The sequence below is a fragment of the Sciurus carolinensis genome, chromosome 3 (assembly GCF_902686445.1).
Source record: "Sciurus carolinensis chromosome 3, mSciCar1.2, whole genome shotgun sequence".
Classification (NCBI taxonomy): domain Eukaryota; kingdom Metazoa; phylum Chordata; class Mammalia; order Rodentia; family Sciuridae; genus Sciurus; species Sciurus carolinensis.
This window is the reverse complement of record NC_062215.1, coordinates 89,687,325-89,708,226: the sequence shown is the minus strand read 5'-3', so window position 1 is coordinate 89,708,226 and position 20,902 is coordinate 89,687,325. Positions and strand designations below refer to the sequence as shown.

The window sequence follows — 20,902 nt, the reverse complement described above, 5'->3', positions numbered from 1 at the left end:
TATCTGTTCATTGCTTGTAGATCCTCTTCTTTGAAGTGTCTGCTCATTTCCTTAGTCCATTTATTGATTGGGTTATTTGTATACTTGGTGTAAATTTTTTGAGTTCTTTATAGATTCCGGAGATTAGTGCTCATCTTACTCTGCTAGTGGAGCATAAACTGTTTTGAAAACTGGCTAGCAGTATCTACCCTGTATAAGCCAACATTAACATAGAAATGCATACAAATCCATACCAAAACAAAAGCAAAAGCTGACTGGAAACGTTTACAACAGCACTAATCATAATCAACCAAACCAGAAACAACTCAACTGTTCATAACAATAAAGTAAATACATTGTGCTAAATTCATTGGGTTAAGTACCATAAAGTAATTAGAATTTGTAGACTATTGTATATAAAAGAGCATGGGTGATGCTCATAAATGCAGTATTGGATAAAGAAGGCCAGAAAAAAAAATACACACACACACACACATAGTGATTCCATTTATACAAAGGTAGGAAAAAATAGAGACAATATTAATCTATTGTGTCAGAAGTTAGAATAGTGGTTACCTTGCAGGAAATGGTTAATGATTGAGAAGGGCTTAGATGGTCCTGGTAATATTTTGTTTCTCAATGTCTGGGCTGGTTACACAGGTGTGTTTACAGTGAGAATCATCCAACTAAACCATCCCACCCCATGATGTAGGCATTTCTCTTGGCTTATATCTGATAAGTTTATTTATTTTTTATTTTTTTGGTACTAGGAATTTTTTGGTACCCAGGGGCACTTAAACACTGAGCCACATCTCCAGCCCTTTTTCGTGTTTTAGAGACAGGGTCTCACTGAGTTGCTTAGGGCCTTGCTAAGTAGCTGAGGCTGGCTTTGAACTCACAATCCTCCTGCTTCAGCCTACCAACCTGCTGGGATTATAGGCATGCACCACTGTGCCCAACTTCATAAGTTTATTTTAAAATTATTTTTAAAAAATAGTGAATAGACACATACTATGTGAAGTCTCTTTTGCTGGGTGTTGAGATACAGTTATTATTTATTAATAATGATGTATTTAGTATATATTTTTGAGGGCCTACTATATACCAAGCTCTAGCCCAGGGTTGGGATACAGAAATTGAAAAAAAAAAAAAAAAAAAAAAGAAAGAAAGAAAACAAACAGAAAAACAAAACTCCAAAACAGACATGGGTGTTTTGTTATAGTGATAATGATAAAGGTAAGATAAAAATGACAGTGACAATGAGGTAAATGTTGCCATAGGCTGACCTGGAAACTTCAGGTATGACAAAGTCATAAGAGTACTGTGCTGGGGAGTTTTGGTGATTCCCAAATCATGGTATGCTAATGAATTTTATCCTATACCTTAGGAGCTTCTTTTACCCTCAAATTAAAAATAGAAAAAGAACGCCTATAATCCCAGTCACTCAGGAGGCTGAAGCTGGAGGATTGTGAGTTCAAAGCCAGCCCCAGCAACTTAGGGAGGCCCTAAGCAACTCAGTGAGGCCCTAAGCAACTCAGTGAGACCCTGTCTCTAAATAAAATACAAAATAGGGCTGGGGATATGGATCAGTGGTTAAGTGCCCCTGAGTTCAATCGCCAGTACTAAAAAACAGAAAAAGAAAAAGAAAAAGAAGACTCAGGAAAAGTGCACAGTTACCTACCACAAAGTGAAAAATACAGACAGATTTATGAGATGCTAAGTGATGAAAAATTAGCTATTGTATGAAGGAGGTTCTCAGAGAGATATAGGTACTGCCCTCTAATGTAGGGAGGTGTGGTATTGTGTTATCTATGGACTTGGGTTTCTCCTGTGTTAGTAGTCAGTAGGGGAAGGAGGGTCCATGGGATGGCTTGGATCTTTCCCTGGACAAACTGATTCTGCCTGCACATACTCAGCTGATGTTCTTTTATTATTTCACTGAGAAAGAAGAGGTAAGACTTCTGGGTAATGATATCTTGTAAATGTATGCATTATTTTCTGTTCACTCCAAATATGCCACAAAAGCAATAATAAAGGAATTTGTTACCAAAGCAACAACAACAACAATAATACCAGGGGATGGAAAGGCATTACCCTACAAAAACAAAGAACATGGGAGAGGACAACTGCCAAAATGGATGATAAACAGGCTAATGCTAACTGCCTTAACACACTGAGAAACCTGAATTCTAAGCTTTCAAGGAACAACAACAAAATTACTCCATTCCCACTACAGTACACATAAAAAAAAATCTGGAATTTTTAGCACCAATTATTTCTAGACTTGGGAATGAAGATTAGGCTGAAACACTGGAGGTTTTATTGAAACTAAGTTTAAGAAGTACCCAGCTCCTCAGATCCCCTCCCCTAATCCATGCCATTGAGTGGTTCTTTCCCCAACCCTGCAGGTAGCTGAAGGTTTATTATCTGGAAAGGGTCTCAAAAGATTTGTAAACTAGAGAACATCATAATGAAAACAGGAGTTTAAGTAAAAGTTTACATATTAAAAAAAATTACCACAATTTGGGGGCTTAAACAACAAAATGTATTTTCTTATAATTCTGTAGCACAGAAATCCAACATGGATCTCACTGGGTTATGTTAAGATGGCAGGTGTCCTCAGAGCTTGTTCCCAGGGGTGATCTGTTTCCTTCACTTTTCCACCACATCCTTCGGCAGCCCTTTGCTCTGCCTCTGAGGCCAGGAGCATTGCATCCCTCTGTACCTTGCTTTTGTAATCACACCTTCCTCTTCCTCTTCTTCCCCATTTTTGCTCTTAAGAACCCTTGTGAGCAAACTGTGCCTCCCCCAGACAACCCAGGAAAATCTCCCATTTCAAGGTCTTTTCCTTAATCACATCTGCCAAGTCCCTTCAGCCTATTTACAGATTCCAGGATTATGATGTGGATATCTTTGGGGGCCATCATTCTGTCTGCCACACACAACTTCCTCTTCCACTGGGTTCACAAAATACTGGTTGTTAGAATCATCTGTTTTATACATGATAGACTTTTCTGGGGATTCTTTCCAGTCCGAGGGTAAGGTATAAAACACTGAAATTGAGGGTGTTCTCAAATGGAAAACCGGATATCCCTACAGATCCTGAGTCATCACTTTCCTTGCCCATCTCCCCTCAGTCATCACTTCACTTCTACTCAAACTTCAAGGCACTTTCTGTATTTGCTATCAAGGCTTCCCTCCCTCCCCTCCATTATTGCTTCCTGAACTCACTTTAATTGTGCAGTTATTGCCACTGCAGATAAACTTCTTATCAAACAGACTTCCCGTTGCAAAACTCAGTGGTCAATTTTTATCTTGGTAAATATCTGAAACAACCGATTACTTTCTTTCTTGGAAAACTCTCTGGTTTGTCTTCTCATTTTCTTTGTTTTCCTCCAATTCCCCAGACTCTAAGTTTCATTTGTAGAACCTTTATCTTTGACTCTCTCTAACCATGAAAGTTGTAGTCCCCCAGGGCTCAAAATTTTATCAACATTTACTAAATTTATAAGGACACTCAAATTGATATCCTCACTATCTCTCTTGAACTGCAGCCTGTAATAGCTTGGCCAGTAAGCTAAAATCACATCAGATCTAGTGTGTACAAAAGCTGACTTTTGCTTTTTTCTGAAACCTGCTTCTAATATTTCCCAACTCAACAAAATGTCACCATCTTTCCTACTCTTGCTTAGGTCCTACAAACTAACAATCATCTTTGATGCTTCTTTTTTTATTAGCAAATTCCGTGTTTTAGATCTTCAAAATGTATTCCATGTTTGACCTTCTCATCACCTCCACTGCTACTAAAATCCAATCCATCTGTCAACCCCTCTCACCAGGAATTCTGCAAGGGCCCAAACCTATATCCTTGCTTCTAAAATACTATACCCCACAGCACCTTCTCTATATCACATTCTGTAAGGTCTTTTTCATATTTAAATAAGAGAATGTAATTCCCTTCTACCCCAAACCTTCCATAGTGTCACAGATTCATGTTGCAGTTAGAATCTAACACCTGTCTTTACTCTGTTTTAGAATATATAACATAATCTGAGTACTGGCACTAGCAATATGGGACATCTTGCTGTTCTTCCAACAAGCCAAGAAGTTTCCAGTTTTACATGGTTTTTCCCTTTAGGATTCTCTTTCTACATATCTTCACATTTATTCAGGTTTCTCAGTTTATTTGGGTCTTTGCTCATATATCATAAAGTAGTATCTTTCTAAAACATCAACCCCCATAATTTCAACTCAATTTTATTTTTTCTTGACATTTCATAGCAAAGACATCTCATTATATATTAACTTATGCTTCATTTTTCTTTACTGCTATATTTTACATTCCTTGAGAAACATTTTTTTTTCATTTTTTAATTTATGTGCCTAGAGTAGTATCAAATGTATAGAAAGCAAATGATCATAAATGTGCTCTGAATTGTCAAATGATTACAGTCTATAACAAACCATAAAGATATCCCTTAGTTCAGAGGTTTTAAGAAAGATAACATATGTTATGGTTTGGATGTGAGATGTCCTCCAAAAGTTCATGTGTGAGACAATGCAGAAGGTTCAGAGGAGAAGTGATTGGGTTATGACAGCCTTAACCCAATTAGTAAACTAATCCCTCGACAGGATTAACTGAGTGGCAACTGAAGGTGGGTAGGGTGTGGCTGGAGGAGATGGGTCATTGGGACATGGCTTTGGGGTATATATTTGGTGAGCTGTGCTCAGTCTCACCCTGCTTATTGATCATCATGTGAGCTGCTTTCCTCTGCCACACTCTTCTGCCATGATGCTCTGCCTCACCTCAAGCCCTGAGATATGGAGCTGACGTCTATGGATTGAGACCTCTGAAACTGTGAGCCCTGAAATAAACTTTTCCTCCTCTAAAATTTTTCTTGTTGCATCTTTTAGTCACAGCAGCAAAAACACTGTCTAAAAAATAGATAAGCTGTTTCAATAATAGTTTTGATAATAATTTAGAATACAAGGTGCCTGGAAGATTGGCTTCACATATTTCAGTGTAACTATAAAGCATGTTATATGATGATTACATATTAGTTTGCCAGGACTAATACCTAGCAAACCAAATACCATAGACAGGGTGATATCAACAGCATACATTTATTTCTCCCAATTCTGGAGGCTAGAAGTCTGAGTTCAAGGTGTTGACAAGGTTGATTTCTTCTGAGGTCTCTTTCCTTGGCTTGCAGATGGCCATCTTCTCTCTGTGTCTTTATATGATCTTTTTTCTGTATGTGTCTGTGTCCTAGCCTCTCCTTATAAGGATACCAGTCAGACTGGGTTAGGATCCATGCCAATGACTTCATTACCTTAATTACCTCTTCATCTCCAAATACAGTCACCTTCTAAGATAAAATATTGACTTTGACACATGGATTTGGTGGGAGAAACAATTAATCCATTTCAGAACTCATATTTGGTTGTGTTGTTTTTGTTCTATCAGGCTCTAGAGTTTTGAGCTGAGCAGTATGGCTGAAGGACCCTCCTGTACAAGTGCATTTCCTTAATTAATCTGATGCAATTCTGCCAGTACCATTTGTTTTCTTAAAGTTTTCTGTGTCTCTTGAAATTTTCCTAATATTGCTAAGAGGTAGGAAAGGGACAAGAGTAAGAGATGCCACACCTCATTTGCATATTACTGATTCAACTGGGTTGACCAGTCACTCCTCAAAATCATGTGAGAGTAAGATATAGGAGAAGGTTTTGAAGAGAAAGAGGTAAAAGTCCAAAGTTTGTGAGAAGCTGAGCACAAGAATTTCCAGGGGAAAGAACAATAAACAAAAGGAAAGAAAGGAACCTGGTCTACTAGCCATTTTCTTGGGTTGGTGATAAAAAGCACTTTAATAATTTTGCCATCAGCCATTCTTCCTGCATGCCTACCAGTGAGTTTACAACTCAGAGAAGGTCAAATATGGCAGGTATGTGCTGCTCATGGTGGCACCCGCTTATACTCCCAGCTACTGTGGGGTCCAAGGCAAGAGGATCACAAGGTTAAGTTCAGTCTGGGAAACTTAGTGAGACCACTTCTGTTTTAGTCAGCTTTTTCACTGTTGTGACTAAAAGACCTGGCCAGAACAATTGTAGAGGAAGAAAAGTTTATTTGGGGGCTCGTGGTTTCAGAGATCTCAGTCCATAGAAGGTTGGTTCCATTCCTTGGGGCTTGAGGTAAGGCAGAACACAATGGCAGAACAGTGTAGTGGAGGAAGGTGACTGACTCACATGATGATTAGGAAGCAGAGAGACTCCATTCGCAGATACAAAATATACTCCACAGACACAGCCCCTATGCCCACCTCCTCCAGCCACACCCTCCCTGCCTTCAGTTATCACTCAGTTAATCCCCATCAGGGTATTTAATTCAAGGACTGGGTTAAGAATCTTATAACCCAATCATTTTTCCTTTAACCTTCTTGCATTGTCTCACACAGAGCTTTTGGGGGGACAACTTACATCTAACCATAACACTGTCTCAGAAGAAAAATAAAAGGGTGGAGGTGTAGGTCAGTGGTAGTGCACCCCTGGATACAATTTCCAGTACCCTACCAAAAGAAAGGTGGTTATATACCAAATTACCAAATAAAGTTTCACTAATATTGACTAATGATTAACACAAATGTAGGCTCTGCTTTGACAACTGATTTTCATCTAACAGTTGACTCATTAGCCAGTTGATTTAGGTACTTTCTGCCCAATTTAAAATGGATTTTCATTTTTCTGGCAAAGGAAATATTACTTTTATGCAACTGAATAGTTTACTACACTATTTTCTTTATTTTACATAATAATTATTGTGTATGAATATTTTAAGTTTTGATTGTAAGGTCTCTTATGTTTATTGCCATTACCCTTATTTGATGAAGAAATGGTTCTTCTTCCTTTTAAGTAATTTTCAAACAAACTAACATGACAAATTCAGATCAAGTGTATCCTTTGGTTACCACTGCTGTGTTTGCAAAACAAAACCTTTAAACAAAATCTCTCAGTAAATAACACGGCATTCCCAAATTCCCTTAGAGATATGCTCTTTTTATATTGAAATGTGCAGCCACAATTCATAGGTATCTCATATTTTTAGTTTTCAAGGCTAATTGTGGAGTTTTAAATTGACTTTTTCAGTGTTTTGGCATCCCAAAGTAGTAAACACCCATCAACTACACTAATGATAGTGTGGGAGAAGGAAAGGGAGAGAGGGAGAGAGGGAGAGAGGGAGAGAGGGAGAGAGAGAGGGATGGAGGGAGAGAGGGAGGGAAAGGAAGAGAGAGAGGGGGAGAGAGAGAGGGGAAGAGACAGAGAAACAGAGAGAATATCTGTCAGTAGTGATGGCCAAGCATCAGTGAAGGGTTACCAGCTTATTCCATGCACTGGCTTTCCCACCAGTGAGATGCAGGAAGCAGTATTGTGGCTACATTGTAGAGAGAATCTCACTAAAACAGGGCTGATTAAAATATACATGCTTCCACGCATGCTTCTAAGATAAGCAAAAGCCAAGTACATGGTGAGAAAAAGTGAAGTGCACTTGGATAGGGAGCACTGTTTTTTTTTTTTTTTTTTTTTTTATTGTAAACAAATGGGATACATGTTGTTTCTCTGTTTGTACATGGCATAAGGCATACCATTCGTGTAATCATAAATTTACATAGGGTAATGTTGTTTGATTCATTCTGCCATTTTTTCCCTTCCTCCCCTCCCCTCCCACCCTTCCCCTCCATCTATACAGTCCTTCCTTCCTCCATTCCTGCCCCCCTCCCTAAACCCAACTCCACCCCAACACTAACCTGTTATTTTTATTTAAAAAAAAAAAAAAATTGAAGTTCCACTGCTTTCATCTCCCAAATCTCTCCGATTTCACACACCTGATTTTCCTAGATTGTGTTCCTCTTCCACAAACGCGGAGACCTCAGCTCATTATTGATTTTGCATGGAGACCAGTTTCTACAACCCAGGAATACTGATTGCACTCACTGTACACGGGACTGCCTCATGCACCTGTCGAGAACAGGAAAGAATAAAAAAAATTATGTGGAACTACCTAAGTTATAGAAAAATAACTTATCTGCTAGTAATACCTGCTGAATAACCTGAATAACCTGAGAAACTATACTCTAGTCTAGACTGCCAAATTACATTCCAAAAAGGAAGATGTAGTTGCCTTCTCTGAATTTACTGACTTGCCTGAAAAAGCATACAGGGGAAATCAACTAAAACATGATGATATGCCTTCACAGAAGAGACCAAAGGACAGGCATTTCCTAGCACCATGAATAGAAATCCCATTATCATTTTATTTCCTCAAAGAGCTAACATAGTATCTGTGAGATGGTCCAACTCTCAATTACATGGCATATTGTATTCTCAGATGTACTTTTATATGTCAATTGACACAAATTTATATAAGGAAATTTACTCTTGAATATAAGAGTTTCTTAGAACACATGAGGAAAGTGGTATTATTTGCACCGGAAATTTCTTCTTATGCCCCCAAATGATCAATGCTAACAGGCAATCATTTAGCCTCTTGAGCATTGTGGCTTCATATGAATGCAGCTATTTGTAGTATGTTTCATACCTTGGCTAGAGCACCCATACACACACTCCACACCTCACAAGATAGCAACTGCCACTGTTAGTGGTTCTTTGTGATTATTGACTGTAAATATTTATAATTTTATGGTAAAAACAATTGAGGACATTAAGTGAATTCTTAGGTAATTTCCTCTGCATTTGTGGGATTTTTTTCCCCTGAAATTGTATTTGAATGGGCAGCCAGTTTAGTCTGTCAGTCTCTTTGAGGCTGCATTTATCAGTCATGTCTCCTCAATATGGAACAGAACTTTCACCCTAAGTGAGAGAGGTAAGAAGGTTGCCTCATAGCATGATCCACCACAGAAGACTATAAAGATTGCTCTAGTCGAGGCGAGCTGAAAAAGAGAGGCTCACCTATTACCAGTATGGTTAATTAATGCTCTTCCTGTTAAATAAGAATTTATTACCAGTCCCTTCCTTCCTTTTGCCTTCTAATTCCATGAAACTGTAAATGATGACTAGGGTAGTGCTTTCCACACAGAACCACTGGTTGTTCGTTTCCACTAAATTCAAGGGAGAGCACTCTGTAATGGGATAATCAGAAAACAAGATTGGAGCTCTGTCAGCACATTAGCTGGAAATCAAATGAGAAAGGGTGATTTGCGAGACTACTTCTGGGGAATCACAAGTAACGTCAGAAACTATTTTTAACCATGGGTTCTATTTGGCTCTCTCCTGCAGAGCTCACAGGGAAAAGAGAAACCACAAGGCAAAGGATATGTGAGAGCAAAATCAAAGGAGATGGGAAAAGAGAAGTGGAAATGGGTGTGAGGAAAGTAAGGAATTAAGTAATAAAGGAATGGCATTTCCTGCTGTGAATGTTGACAGGAGTAGAATGAAAGGGTCAGGAGCAGCTCCTATATGAATAAGGAGGTGAGAATTTGTAACTGAGAAAATCTGCCCAAAAAATTCATAGGGTAGCAAGGAAGAAAAAATCTATAAAAATTATCATGCATGACCCCAGCTCAACAGATCCTAGGAAACCAAGCTAACAGTGGAAGGTGTAGCTGACCTGACTGTACCATGTACATCTTGCTTTCACTGACTTTATGGTTATTTCTATAATTTTTAATAAATATAAGTGTATATTAATTTAAGCAAAGCATTTGGGCTTTCATATGAAATATAAGAAAGTATCTCCACTAAAGGACTCTTTACAAATAAGGGATAGACAAAAAAAAAATTAAAAAACATTTTTCCCCATATTTCATGCATGGACCTAAGCACAAATGGATAGACTATCCTCTCCGACATTGACCTATCTTTTCTAAAGCTTCAATACCGGGCAGAGTATATATGTCTCCTTCTCTTTCACATGAAGCCCCAAGGTCAGGTTGAAAAGGTAAAATTATCTAGTTGTATGTAGCCTTTGATTTGATTGCTTATTCATGCATTAGCTAACTGTTTTTATTCTGAATGTTCCAAAGGTTTTCTCCTGTGGCAGAGAAACTAACCACAAGGACAAGCTATTAGAAGACAGGACAAGTCTTTGTGAGAAAGTATTAAGCCATTTTTCTTAATGAACTGAAAAAATAGTATTTCTTTAAAAAGATTTTCCATTTGCATGAAATTACTTGATCTTTTGCCCCTTATGTGTCTGAGTTTTATTTTTATGTTTTATTTTTCATACTGGGGATGGAATCCAGGTTCTTACAACTGCTAGGCAAGTGCTTTACCACTGAGCTATAGTCCCAGCCCATCTGCTGTTTAAAAATACTTCATGCTATTCATTCTACCTGACAAATCTTTGCCCTTCTTTCAAAACCTCCATAGATTTTAAGTTCAGGGTTGGCATGCTTTGGGCTGAGGCATGTGGTGGTTAGGGCCCGGTGGTGGGGTAAAGGGAGGTGTTTAATAAGTATTTATTGAGTTGAAACTACTTTTTGAAGAGTCCCAGGTTGTAAGTAGCCTTCATTTAATTCTCTAGAGAAAACAGGCCCAGTCAATGAGGTATTTTACAAAGCACAATAAGAAGGAACACAAATGGAAACTTCGTCTTTCTATAATGGAATTTGACTGAAGAATAGCTATCAATGTGTCACTAAAAAGTGTAGCTTCACCATCCTGTGGGAAGGATAAGGTATCCTGTGAGAATTGTCTTCTTAAAGCTCTTGTCCACCAGGCAAAGAGTCTTACCTGGAGGATCAAAAACACTCACAAAAGGCAAGAATGAAGCAGGGCATTTAAGGATAAAAATTTACTACCCTGCCTGATTTCCTCTTCTCAGTCTTTAATGTTCCAGCTATTGCATATTGCTGTTTAGTTGGTGCTTATTAGATTATTATAGTTTTATAATGGAAATGTGTTACAGCATGGACTATATCAGGGAATCATAGGAAAATGTTCTGAAGGAGAGAAATGAGCCATGATAAAATTAAATGAAAATCATTTCACAAATTAGAAAGAAAATAACAGAGTTGAAACAGGGCCATAGATGCTAAAAAATGCCAGGGAAAAATCTAAATCCTCTGAGAGAGGTATGGTTTCACTCTCCTACAAACAAGACCTATTTATTACTTCTGCATTGGGGACTTGGGTTTCTATAATTTTGCCAGTTCCAGATTCATATCATAAATGCATTCATTTAGTCTTTTTAATATTTGTTAAATAAATCTCCTCTTATTGCAATTGATCACTTTAATTATGTACTGCTTTCTGATATGTAGACTGACTTCCCTGGCATAAACCAGGAAGCAGGGTCTCACTGGGAATAAATTTCATGGCTTCTGATTTTCTATTGCAGATCAACCTCTGCTCCAGTGAAGCTGCCAGTTAAGACCCAGGTAGAAGACTTCAGGTTTCAGGCCTCCTCCATGCTGACCACTGTGGATACAGTAGAACTTGGAAATTGATTCTAAAGCCCATTTGGAAACAGAGATCCTAACAAGTCAGAACCAGGGTCTGTTCCATTGGAATATGAGAGGAAATGGTCCCTAGGAATAGTGAGGTATTTCATTAAAGAACTATGGGGTCCCTTCTCTGCCAATTGTTGTGAACCCTTTACATAAGATGTACAGATTTGCCTCTGATAAAATCCAGGATCTTCAGTCCTTAATTCAAAGAATTTCCCTCCTAGTCCTTCTCTATCTATGCTCTCTCTTTATTTCCCTGTGGCTCATACTTTTCCTCCACTGAGATTCTTGGGATACACTCCCCCTCAACTTACCAAATTTTGAAACTTTTCTTATTCAGTCAGCAACTAAGATGTTCTTCCGTTCTGATGGGTATGGCAGACTAGAAATTCTCACATTTATATAAGAATTTTGTTTCCACTGTTGTCAATCATGCATTTATAGCTGCTTGTATACAGTGCAATATAGGCAATGCTAAAGTTCAGCCCTAATGCAAATGTATCCAAATACGGTACCACTGTGCCCATTTATAATCTTTGGTCTGTAATGTTACCAAAATAATGCTGTGTAGAACTTTACCTTATAAAATACATTCTATGTCTTAAATCTTGGTCATTACAAAGTTGTTATGATTCTTATTTACAAAAAATAACAAACTTTGAAGAAGGCAATGACTGAGCTGGTGCTGAAGCTTGAGCACCATATTCTGGAGAGGCCAGTGATAGGCTCTGCCCATTTAGTTTTTTTGGGCTTATCACCATACACCAAAAGAAACTGTCAATGCTAATATAGTCAGTCTTCCATAACCACAAGCTCATATTCAGATTCAACCAACTGCAGATCAAAAATATTCTAAAACAAAAAGAACACAATTTGTACTGAAAATGTACAGATTTTTTTCCCTTGTCATTATTCCCTAAACAATATAATAACTATTTACATATCATTTACATTGTGTTAGATATTTTAAATAATCTAGAGATGATTTAAAGTATATAGAAAGATATGTATGGATTATATCAAATAGAAAACTGTTTTACATAAGACACTTTAGCATCTGCAAATTTTTGTATCCATAGAGTCCCAGAACCAGTCCCAAAAGGATAATAATGGATAAATGTAGTTCTAAATTCCTGAAAAAGGAGAGCCACAAACTGATTTTTTGGGGGGAGGGGGCCACTGGGATTGAACCCAGGGGTACTCTACCATTGATCTAGAGCATTAGTTTTATTATCTTATTTTGATAGAGTCCTGCTAAGTGCCCAGGCTGGCCTTGAACTTGTGATCTTCCTGCCTCAGCCTTCCAAGTTGCTGGGATTATAGGTGTGTACCTTTAGGCACACAAGTTGTTTATCAGTTATATGATGTCAATTTCTTTATATACAAAAAAAATTTGCATAAGCAATTTATTCTTAACCTTTGGGTAGGGAGACTCCTTTGAAAATTTCAAAAAGTCAGAATGACTTTCAGAAATCTAATTTCTAAGTTTAAAGCAAGAACAGGTCTATATTTTAGGGTGATTGGACTTCTTTATGTGAAAATGGGCAGATAAAAAAAAAAAATCCACCAAAGTCTAAAAAGTAGACTCAGCAGGAAAACCACTATGCCTGTCACTTTGTGCTATGGGTCATTCTCAAGGGCAGCATTTAGAGTCAGGTTTTTCTGGAGATCCTGGGTCCAGTAATCAATACTCAGAGGTGTCAGTAACTGCCAATATTAGTTCTGATGCTCAAGTGTGAGGCCCTGCTGCCCTCTGCGTCCAAGCATTGTCACACACTAACTTCTGTAGCTCCACAACAGCTGCAAAGACATTCTAAGAATGCCCTGAGCTTCCTATCAGGCTTAGTTGTTAAGACTCAATACTCATTTTAAATATGCATTATGTTTTCAGTTTTGATATTAAAAATCTAAAGTTGAGTCAAATAATTTTGAATGAGCCTTATGCACAAAATTTATTAACAAATAAATTACTAAATTTTAAAACCAATGGGAAGTTTATTAAAACAGTAACTATGGCAGCTTCATTTCCTGTCTCCTAATAAGAGAGTTGTTTCCAACCCAGATGTATAGACTCTAAGGATGTAGCTTTATTATAAGGGCCCACAAATGCATTCATATACCAAGCCTTGTCTGTAGTCTCAATGAATAACATAATCTGATATGTGTTGGGATCATCTCTTGTCAAATGAATGTGGCACTGTTGTGATTAATGAAATTTTAATTTCATTTGACAGCATTGTTGAATTTGAATTAGTTTTTCTCTCATTAGGTGTTTTCCCAGTGTAGTCTGACTAGAGCACAAGATCCTCATATTAAAAAACAAAAAATTAGGGGGCTTCTGTTTTTTTCATATAAATAAGAGAAGAAATTGATTAACAAGAGGCTATAATCTAAAATCACATTACTGCTTATATTTGATAAAAGACATATAAAGTCCTCCTTCTAAAAGGGAATGTTGAAGAGTATTTTTTACTGAGAAGTTCTGAGCATCATGTTTTTTAAGGTTCATTTTTTAATGGCTTATACATGAGTTTAACCCTTGAAGTTTTATGTTGATGGTATTAAGAGGGTAGAAACAGTCTGACTATGGGGTTTTGAGGTGGGACATTTGGGATGTGATTAGATTAGATGAGGTTATTAGGAAGGAGCCCCATGATTGCATCCTACTTACTTTATAAGGAAAGGGTGAGAGAACACACAGAGAGATATACCTGGGCTCCCACCCTGATGTGATGGATTCTAGGCGGGCCTTTGTCAGAGCTATGCCATGCTGTTTGGACTTTTGGACTTCAAAACTGTGAGTTAAAAAAAAGATAAAAACAAAATCCTTTCTCTATAAAGTAGGCTGCCTCAGTAACAATAATAAAGACTGACTAAAACATGTTCACCCACATAGTCTTATTTTCCTCTTCATAGAGAGAGATTTAGACTGAATAAATACATCCCTAAACTATGCAAATATTTCCCCCTTCTTTCATGCTCCATACCTCCTTCAAGGATATCACATATAGTACCTCGCCCTCATTACAGTATATACTTAATGGACCTCATCTAAAAGACCACTATTATCTAAATTACATTACAAATAATTAGGTGATTTATAATGGCAAATAAATAGAAAAACTTCAGTTTTTTAAAAATTGTATATAGGCTGAACATTCTTAATTTGCAAATTCAGAATGTGAAATGCTTCAAAATCTTAAGCTTTTGGGGTGACCACATAATGCCACAGTTGAAAAATTCTACATCTGACCTCATGTGATGGGTCACAGTCAAAACACAGGTACATTAAAAATACTGTATAAAACTACCTTCAGGGTATGCATAAAAGGTGTATATGATCCCATTCCTGAGGTATCTTATGACATGTAGGCAAATATTCCAGAATCTGAAAAAAAAAAATCCCCTATCTGAAATACTTCTGTTCCCAAGAACTTCAGTGAAAGGATATTCAACTTTTATTTCTACCTGCATCAGGCTTTGGTGTTTTTGGTTTTTTTTTGTTTTTTAACATCAGGTTTATATTCTTATTCTGTGTCATTTAATAGATAGGAAAGTCAATTATGGTCTCAAAGTGAGCTACATACTGAGGGGCAATTTGTCAGCAACATAAATGATCATTGTGCCTATTAGTCTACAAGGAAAGCACTAACACACACCTATACATACCCACAGGGAGCATTGGTCAGACACCCTCTGTATGATACATTTAACAGAACAAAGTGTGCATACTAACATAGGCAACTTGGGGCAAGTTGAACTGTGAAGCCCATATTCTGTATCACCATCCTATGTAAACAATCACAACAAATAGAATGACGGGAGGAAACTCACTCCAGAATCTGATTATTTAATCCAATACCCTGGGAGATGCCTCCTACTGCCATGCTGTGTGGTGGCAAAAAAATCACGTGGGATTCTGAAGGTTGTTCACAGTATGTGAGGGACTACAGCCATGGTGGCCCTTCTGGATTTTAATACAACTGATTGTGGTGATATGTCACATTCAAATGAAAAAAAAAAAAAAACTCCATATCAGTTATGATGGATACTTCCAGAAGATGCTGGAAGAGCCGAATTCATAGCACTTCAGGAAAGAATAGAACAGAGGTCATGGATGAACTTTATACACATTATACTCAGCAAAATAAGCCAATCTCTGAAGAAAATACTGCTTGGTTCTACTTATGTGAGGTATCTAAAATAGTCAAACTCATAGAAAAAAGGAATAGCATGGTGGCTATCAGGTTCTTGGGGACTGGGGAAATAAGAGCTGCTCATGAATGGGTATATTTCAGTTATGTGAGATGAATAAGTTACAGAAATCTGCTGTATGACATTGTGCCTATAGATAACAATACTCTATTGTACATGTGAAAAGCTCCTCTTAAGAGGGTAGATTAAGTGTTCTTATCATAGAAAAAAATTTTTTAAAAAACTGAAAAGAGCTTAGTGTCTCAGAAGGGGTTGGAAACCTGGGATATTCTCTGGAGTCTAGAGGAAGGATAGATGGAGAGATGGATGGGTATAGTGAATGAGTGAGTCTGGATTTACATTAGAAATCAAGTGAGAAAGGAAAGCTTTCTCTCTGTTTTAATAGACAAGTAAGTTTGAAAAAGAGACAGATCTCAGTTAACAGATCTCAGTTCTCAGAAACAAATGTCCTAAGGGCAAATAAATCATAAAGGAATTCGGTGCTATTTGAGGTTAATTAATAAAGGAGGAAGAATGAGTTTAAGTACTAGACTTGCAACTATTTGTTACCTAAGAAGTGAAAGTTTTAGGGAAAACCTTTACTTTCCTCATGAATTTTGCTGGGAGAGGGAAACTTACAACTCCTTATTCTCAGTGGATAAGCACTTCATGCTTTGCCTGCTTTCTAGGATATATGCAATTATCTTCTAACTCAATATATGTAAGAAGCCTATGGAGCATGCCCTGGAAATCAGTATAATTCAGATTATTAAAGTGTATTTCTATAAAGAAGTAACATAATCTAAGGTTCACACTCCATAGGTAGAGAAATTCTGTATTTGTGTGGTTGGACTATCAAACACAAGTGGACAAGGATGAATAGCCCTAGCTAGGATTAGTCTAATATGAACTGCTCTGGATGGGAGATTTGTCAATCAATCAAGAAGACAGACCAAAATCTAAATGCAGTTCTCATAAATGGTACACAAGGGCCATGATGCATACAGAATGAAGTCTGGAGGCTGCAGCTAGTGGGGTAGGTAAATGGCAAAATATAATGAGGTAGAATTTTATTTGTAGACAATGGGGGCCACTAAGCTGTCTGATATTTGTATTAAGAGATATTCCAAGCAAAGCTTGGGGAAGGAAAAGTCATCTTGAATGTGAGAGAGGTGAGAGTGTGAGAGGGTTGACAAAAGAAGAAATTGTTATGTTCTCCATATGAGGTTATGGCTATGAAATAATGATCATCATAACTACTATTTTTCACCATTGGTTCCAGAGAGATTCTAAAACATAACAAGGAGGAAGAGACCTCAAGATCTGGTAGTAAAAATTAAAAAGACAACCAAAACACCAGTACTACTTTTAGGAATCATTTAAGAGTAATATATTCTAAAATCTAGGGACGTAAGTTTCCTCTTTTTCACCAACAGCACTGTGAGAAAAAGATAAGGTGACAGTTTCCTTTGTGCCAAAAATTCCAGGAGTGCTGCTCACAAATACAACAGAAACTCTTGGGTACTTGCCAAGAAAACTTTTCATAACATATTTGCCATCTTATTTCATCTTATGTTGGCTTACTTAGGATAAATTGGATGTCATGTGTGACCTGAAAAGCAATCTGGTCTTTGAAATATTTGTTCAGAACTTACCAACATTCTCAGTAGGCAAGACCAAAACTAGGCCTGGCTTGAATTCCTGGATCACATCCAAAAAAAAGCCCATAATTGGTAATAAATGCCTTTTCCCATTTTCTTTTGCCATGAGGGCCCAAGGCCCACAGTGGGATAGTCTATATTCATCATTGCCACAGACAAACCTTTTTTACTCTGAAATGTATCAGAGCTTTTGCATATGTGTAAGTTATTCCACAGTCTATCAGGAAATGGAAGAAAATGAAAGAAAAGAAGCAGCCACAAAAATGGACTTCCTTCCATCTAGAAATACCAATTTTAAAAGAAGGAAAAAGAAATACTCTAGTTTGTAAACTCCATTCCAAATTTGTCTAACTTATAATTGATGCTGCTTACATAATAGTCAATGTCATTACATCCAAGAAAAACTGGACAAATCATTTTATCCTTATACTTTGGATAAAAGAGAAAAATGAAAATAATTATTAAAAAATACTTCTAAAGGGACTTTTTTACAGATGACATGTGTTACAAACTCACTTGTGAATGCACACACGCACACACACACATAGAGTAATCTTTTTGTTCTTTTGAATAGAAGAATAAATGTTTGAGGAAGTGGTCCTCAACTTGTGTTGTTCTCAAACATGTTAAAATACAAGGCCAAGTGCAGCACAGAATGGTTTTATAAAACATGAATCCTTAGAATAAGGCCTTCTGTAATGAACTTGATCTGTCCAGGATAAAGTTAAAGTGGAACATGGGGCCAGAAGTGGTGTTTTATAACCAACAATGTCACAGCCTGACCTTTGCAGTATTAAGAGGCAAGATTGATTGGATAATGGAATCCCTGCCATTCACTTACATGGTGATAAATTGGGATCTTGGCTCTGATTTCCACCCTAATTCCATCAGTTGGAGACTCTTATTAAAGACTAATTGAAAGCTGCTGTTTTATGAAACAAAGAATGTCCCTCTTTTGAGGCAGACAGTAAGGAAAAGATAAAGACTCATACTTATTTTTTTTTTAATGAAGTACTCTTCAACTTTTCACAAAATAAAAACAGAAAATTGCTGAAGAAAAATGATAATTTAAGACCAACCTGTTCTTGGCCTTCATTTTCATAAACTTACTTGGCTAACCAAAAGAAAGATAACTGATAATAAGGTAGAAACAACATATAAGAAGTGCAACTGTCAGTATACAAACATAAACAATGAAAAGTGTATATTGTATTATAAAGTGGTCAATTAGCCCATTTATAGAAAGTTTCTACAAACTTGTCCTTGATAATAAAAATGAAAATATACATGTATATCTGCAACCAACAATGGATAGTGATTGAAAATTAAGAACACTGACAAATCATATTTTGTGTGATAAATGAATAAGTAAAACCTAAATGCTGGCCCAATAAAAAAGACAGAAAAGAAGAGCAGGAAAAAAACTTTATACATTGGTTTATGCTCTGTGCTCAATAGGTGTTTATTACCATAAACATTAAATAAACTAAAGTTGAATATTATCTGAAAATGCTTCCTGAAAAGCATACCAAGACCAAACCAAGATGCCTGTATCACCTGAAGTTAAAACTTTTGCCCCCTTTGTTACTGATGTGTAAGAATTTTACTCTTATGTATCAATAATAAATAATTCAAATGTAATTATTTATAACTATAATCTTGTCTCTAGATTTGTATGGTTCTGGAAATTTGATGCCCAAATGAATTCATAGACTTTCTTAGAGTTCTTAGATTTATAAGAATTTACAATTCTCTCACGAATTCACTTCTAATTTCTCTGAATATAGATGAAAGTAACTGGAAAGTATTACCCCACTTACCTATCCCAATTAGGAATGTCTTAAATTAAATAGGAAGAATATGAGCTTCTAAAAGGATTGACATTTTTTTTTTCAGTGGAGGTAGGTAATATTCAAAATAATCAGCAGACCTGCTAGCATGAGCCAGCCAGGTTCACACTGATAACCTGATCTTGAAGAAAACAGTGACGAGGTCTTGCACATTTCTTATGTAGGACCTAGCATCTGGCATGTGCTGAATTCATTAGAGGTTCATTATAAATAAATGCATGTGAACTGAACTCTAGGAAGGATAGAGCTTATGGTTCTAGATCTGAGCAGGCTTTTCATGTGGGGGAGGAGTATCGGTTAAAATATTCCTTCTTAGCAGGAAACACACTGCTTTGGATTGACAAAATGACATCTGTAGAGCAATTTAGGTGATGGCAACATCAAGTAGTTTACTTATATTGGATTCCTGTCCTTCATTATTGGATTCCTGGGTTGGGTACTGTTAAATTGATAATGCGGTCCTCTTCAGGGGGTGGCTTCATTTCAGTAATGGGTGAAGTGATCTTTTATACTGTGCAAAAGATTATCTATGGTCTGGTGAGCAGACCAGTCTGAAGGAAGCTGTAGGAAAGGGGCTGTGTTTCAGGTTGCTCCATTGATTTTCTGGTAACTCACTTATGGGAGTCTTGGGGTCTAGTTTTTCTCTTCATAACCTGAAATGAATACTTACTATTTTCAAGAGAAGTACATCAATGATATATGAGCTTTAGAAACTTTGAGAGAGTTCACTGCATTAAGTTACATTTGATTTGAGTGATACTGAGGCATGGAGGTGAAGGAATTTTGTAGCTAGGACTAACTATGTTGATCATCTATTCTAATTACCTCATTTTTCTCATTAAAAAATATGCCAGAACTCCCAGGTGGTCTAATCTAATAAACTTTGAACATGTGCTAGCTATCCATCCTCAAAACCTGGAAGACATGACTGAAAGAGACAGACACATGCCCTAAAACTTAATGCTTTGTTACCTTGCATAGCAACTGATAAACTGCTGAGAACAAGAGATGCCAAAACAGTAAGAGCTAAGCCAGCAAAACTACCTCAGTCATTCCAAAAATAGCACTGCTATTTCACATGAAGAAACAAAGGGATGTTTACAATTCCTAGTCATGTCACTATGTGGCATTTCTCTTGAGTATGGAATAATTCTTCCTAAAAAGTCTATAATTTCATAGCTGTTAGATAAAGGGCCCTATGCTGATTGACTTAATTAAAATTAACTTACTGTATACAGGTAGTGGATAAAGTATTGATAAGGAATCAAAAGAAAAGTGTATAAATATGAAGATTACTCTTTATTAAAGATAAATGTCATCTGGTAAAAACAGTTATGGATTATACTCTTTCAACAATTGGTATTAGATCTCTTATACTTATTTAATTACTCATGCATTTATTCAGCAGATAATTATTGATGCTCTACTAAGTAAGAACTCGAATTTCCTTGACAGTGAATAAATAAAGATGACATAAATCTTTTTCTCTTGTGTAGGGGTTGATAACATGACCCCTGGGCCAAATTTGGCTTACCTCCTATTTCTTTTATATAAAAGTAAAACATAATTTATAAATCATAAATTCACTATTGCAAGGTATAAATTTCAATGTTTTAAAGATATACTCACAAAGTTATGAAACCATTATATGTTGGAAACATAATTCCAGAGTTATAGACAGTAATAGTTCATCATTCCCAAAGAAAATCCATACCGATTTGTCCAATTTGTCTCTTTTGTCTTTGACTACTTGAGCTTC

At 36.8% G+C, this 20,902-nt stretch overlaps 1 protein-coding gene across 1 annotated transcript in view; it reads right to left on the bottom strand.

Moving 5' to 3' along the window:
* The window catches only part of Thsd7b (thrombospondin type 1 domain containing 7B), a 715,164-nt gene that overhangs the window by 81,855 nt on the left and 612,407 nt on the right, over nt 1-20,902 (bottom strand). The window contains 3 exon segments of the mRNA XM_047545870.1: nt 7,857-7,888; nt 7,890-7,933; nt 7,936-7,976. Coding sequence (XP_047401826.1) covers nt 7,857-7,888; nt 7,890-7,933; nt 7,936-7,976 — 117 coding nt within the window.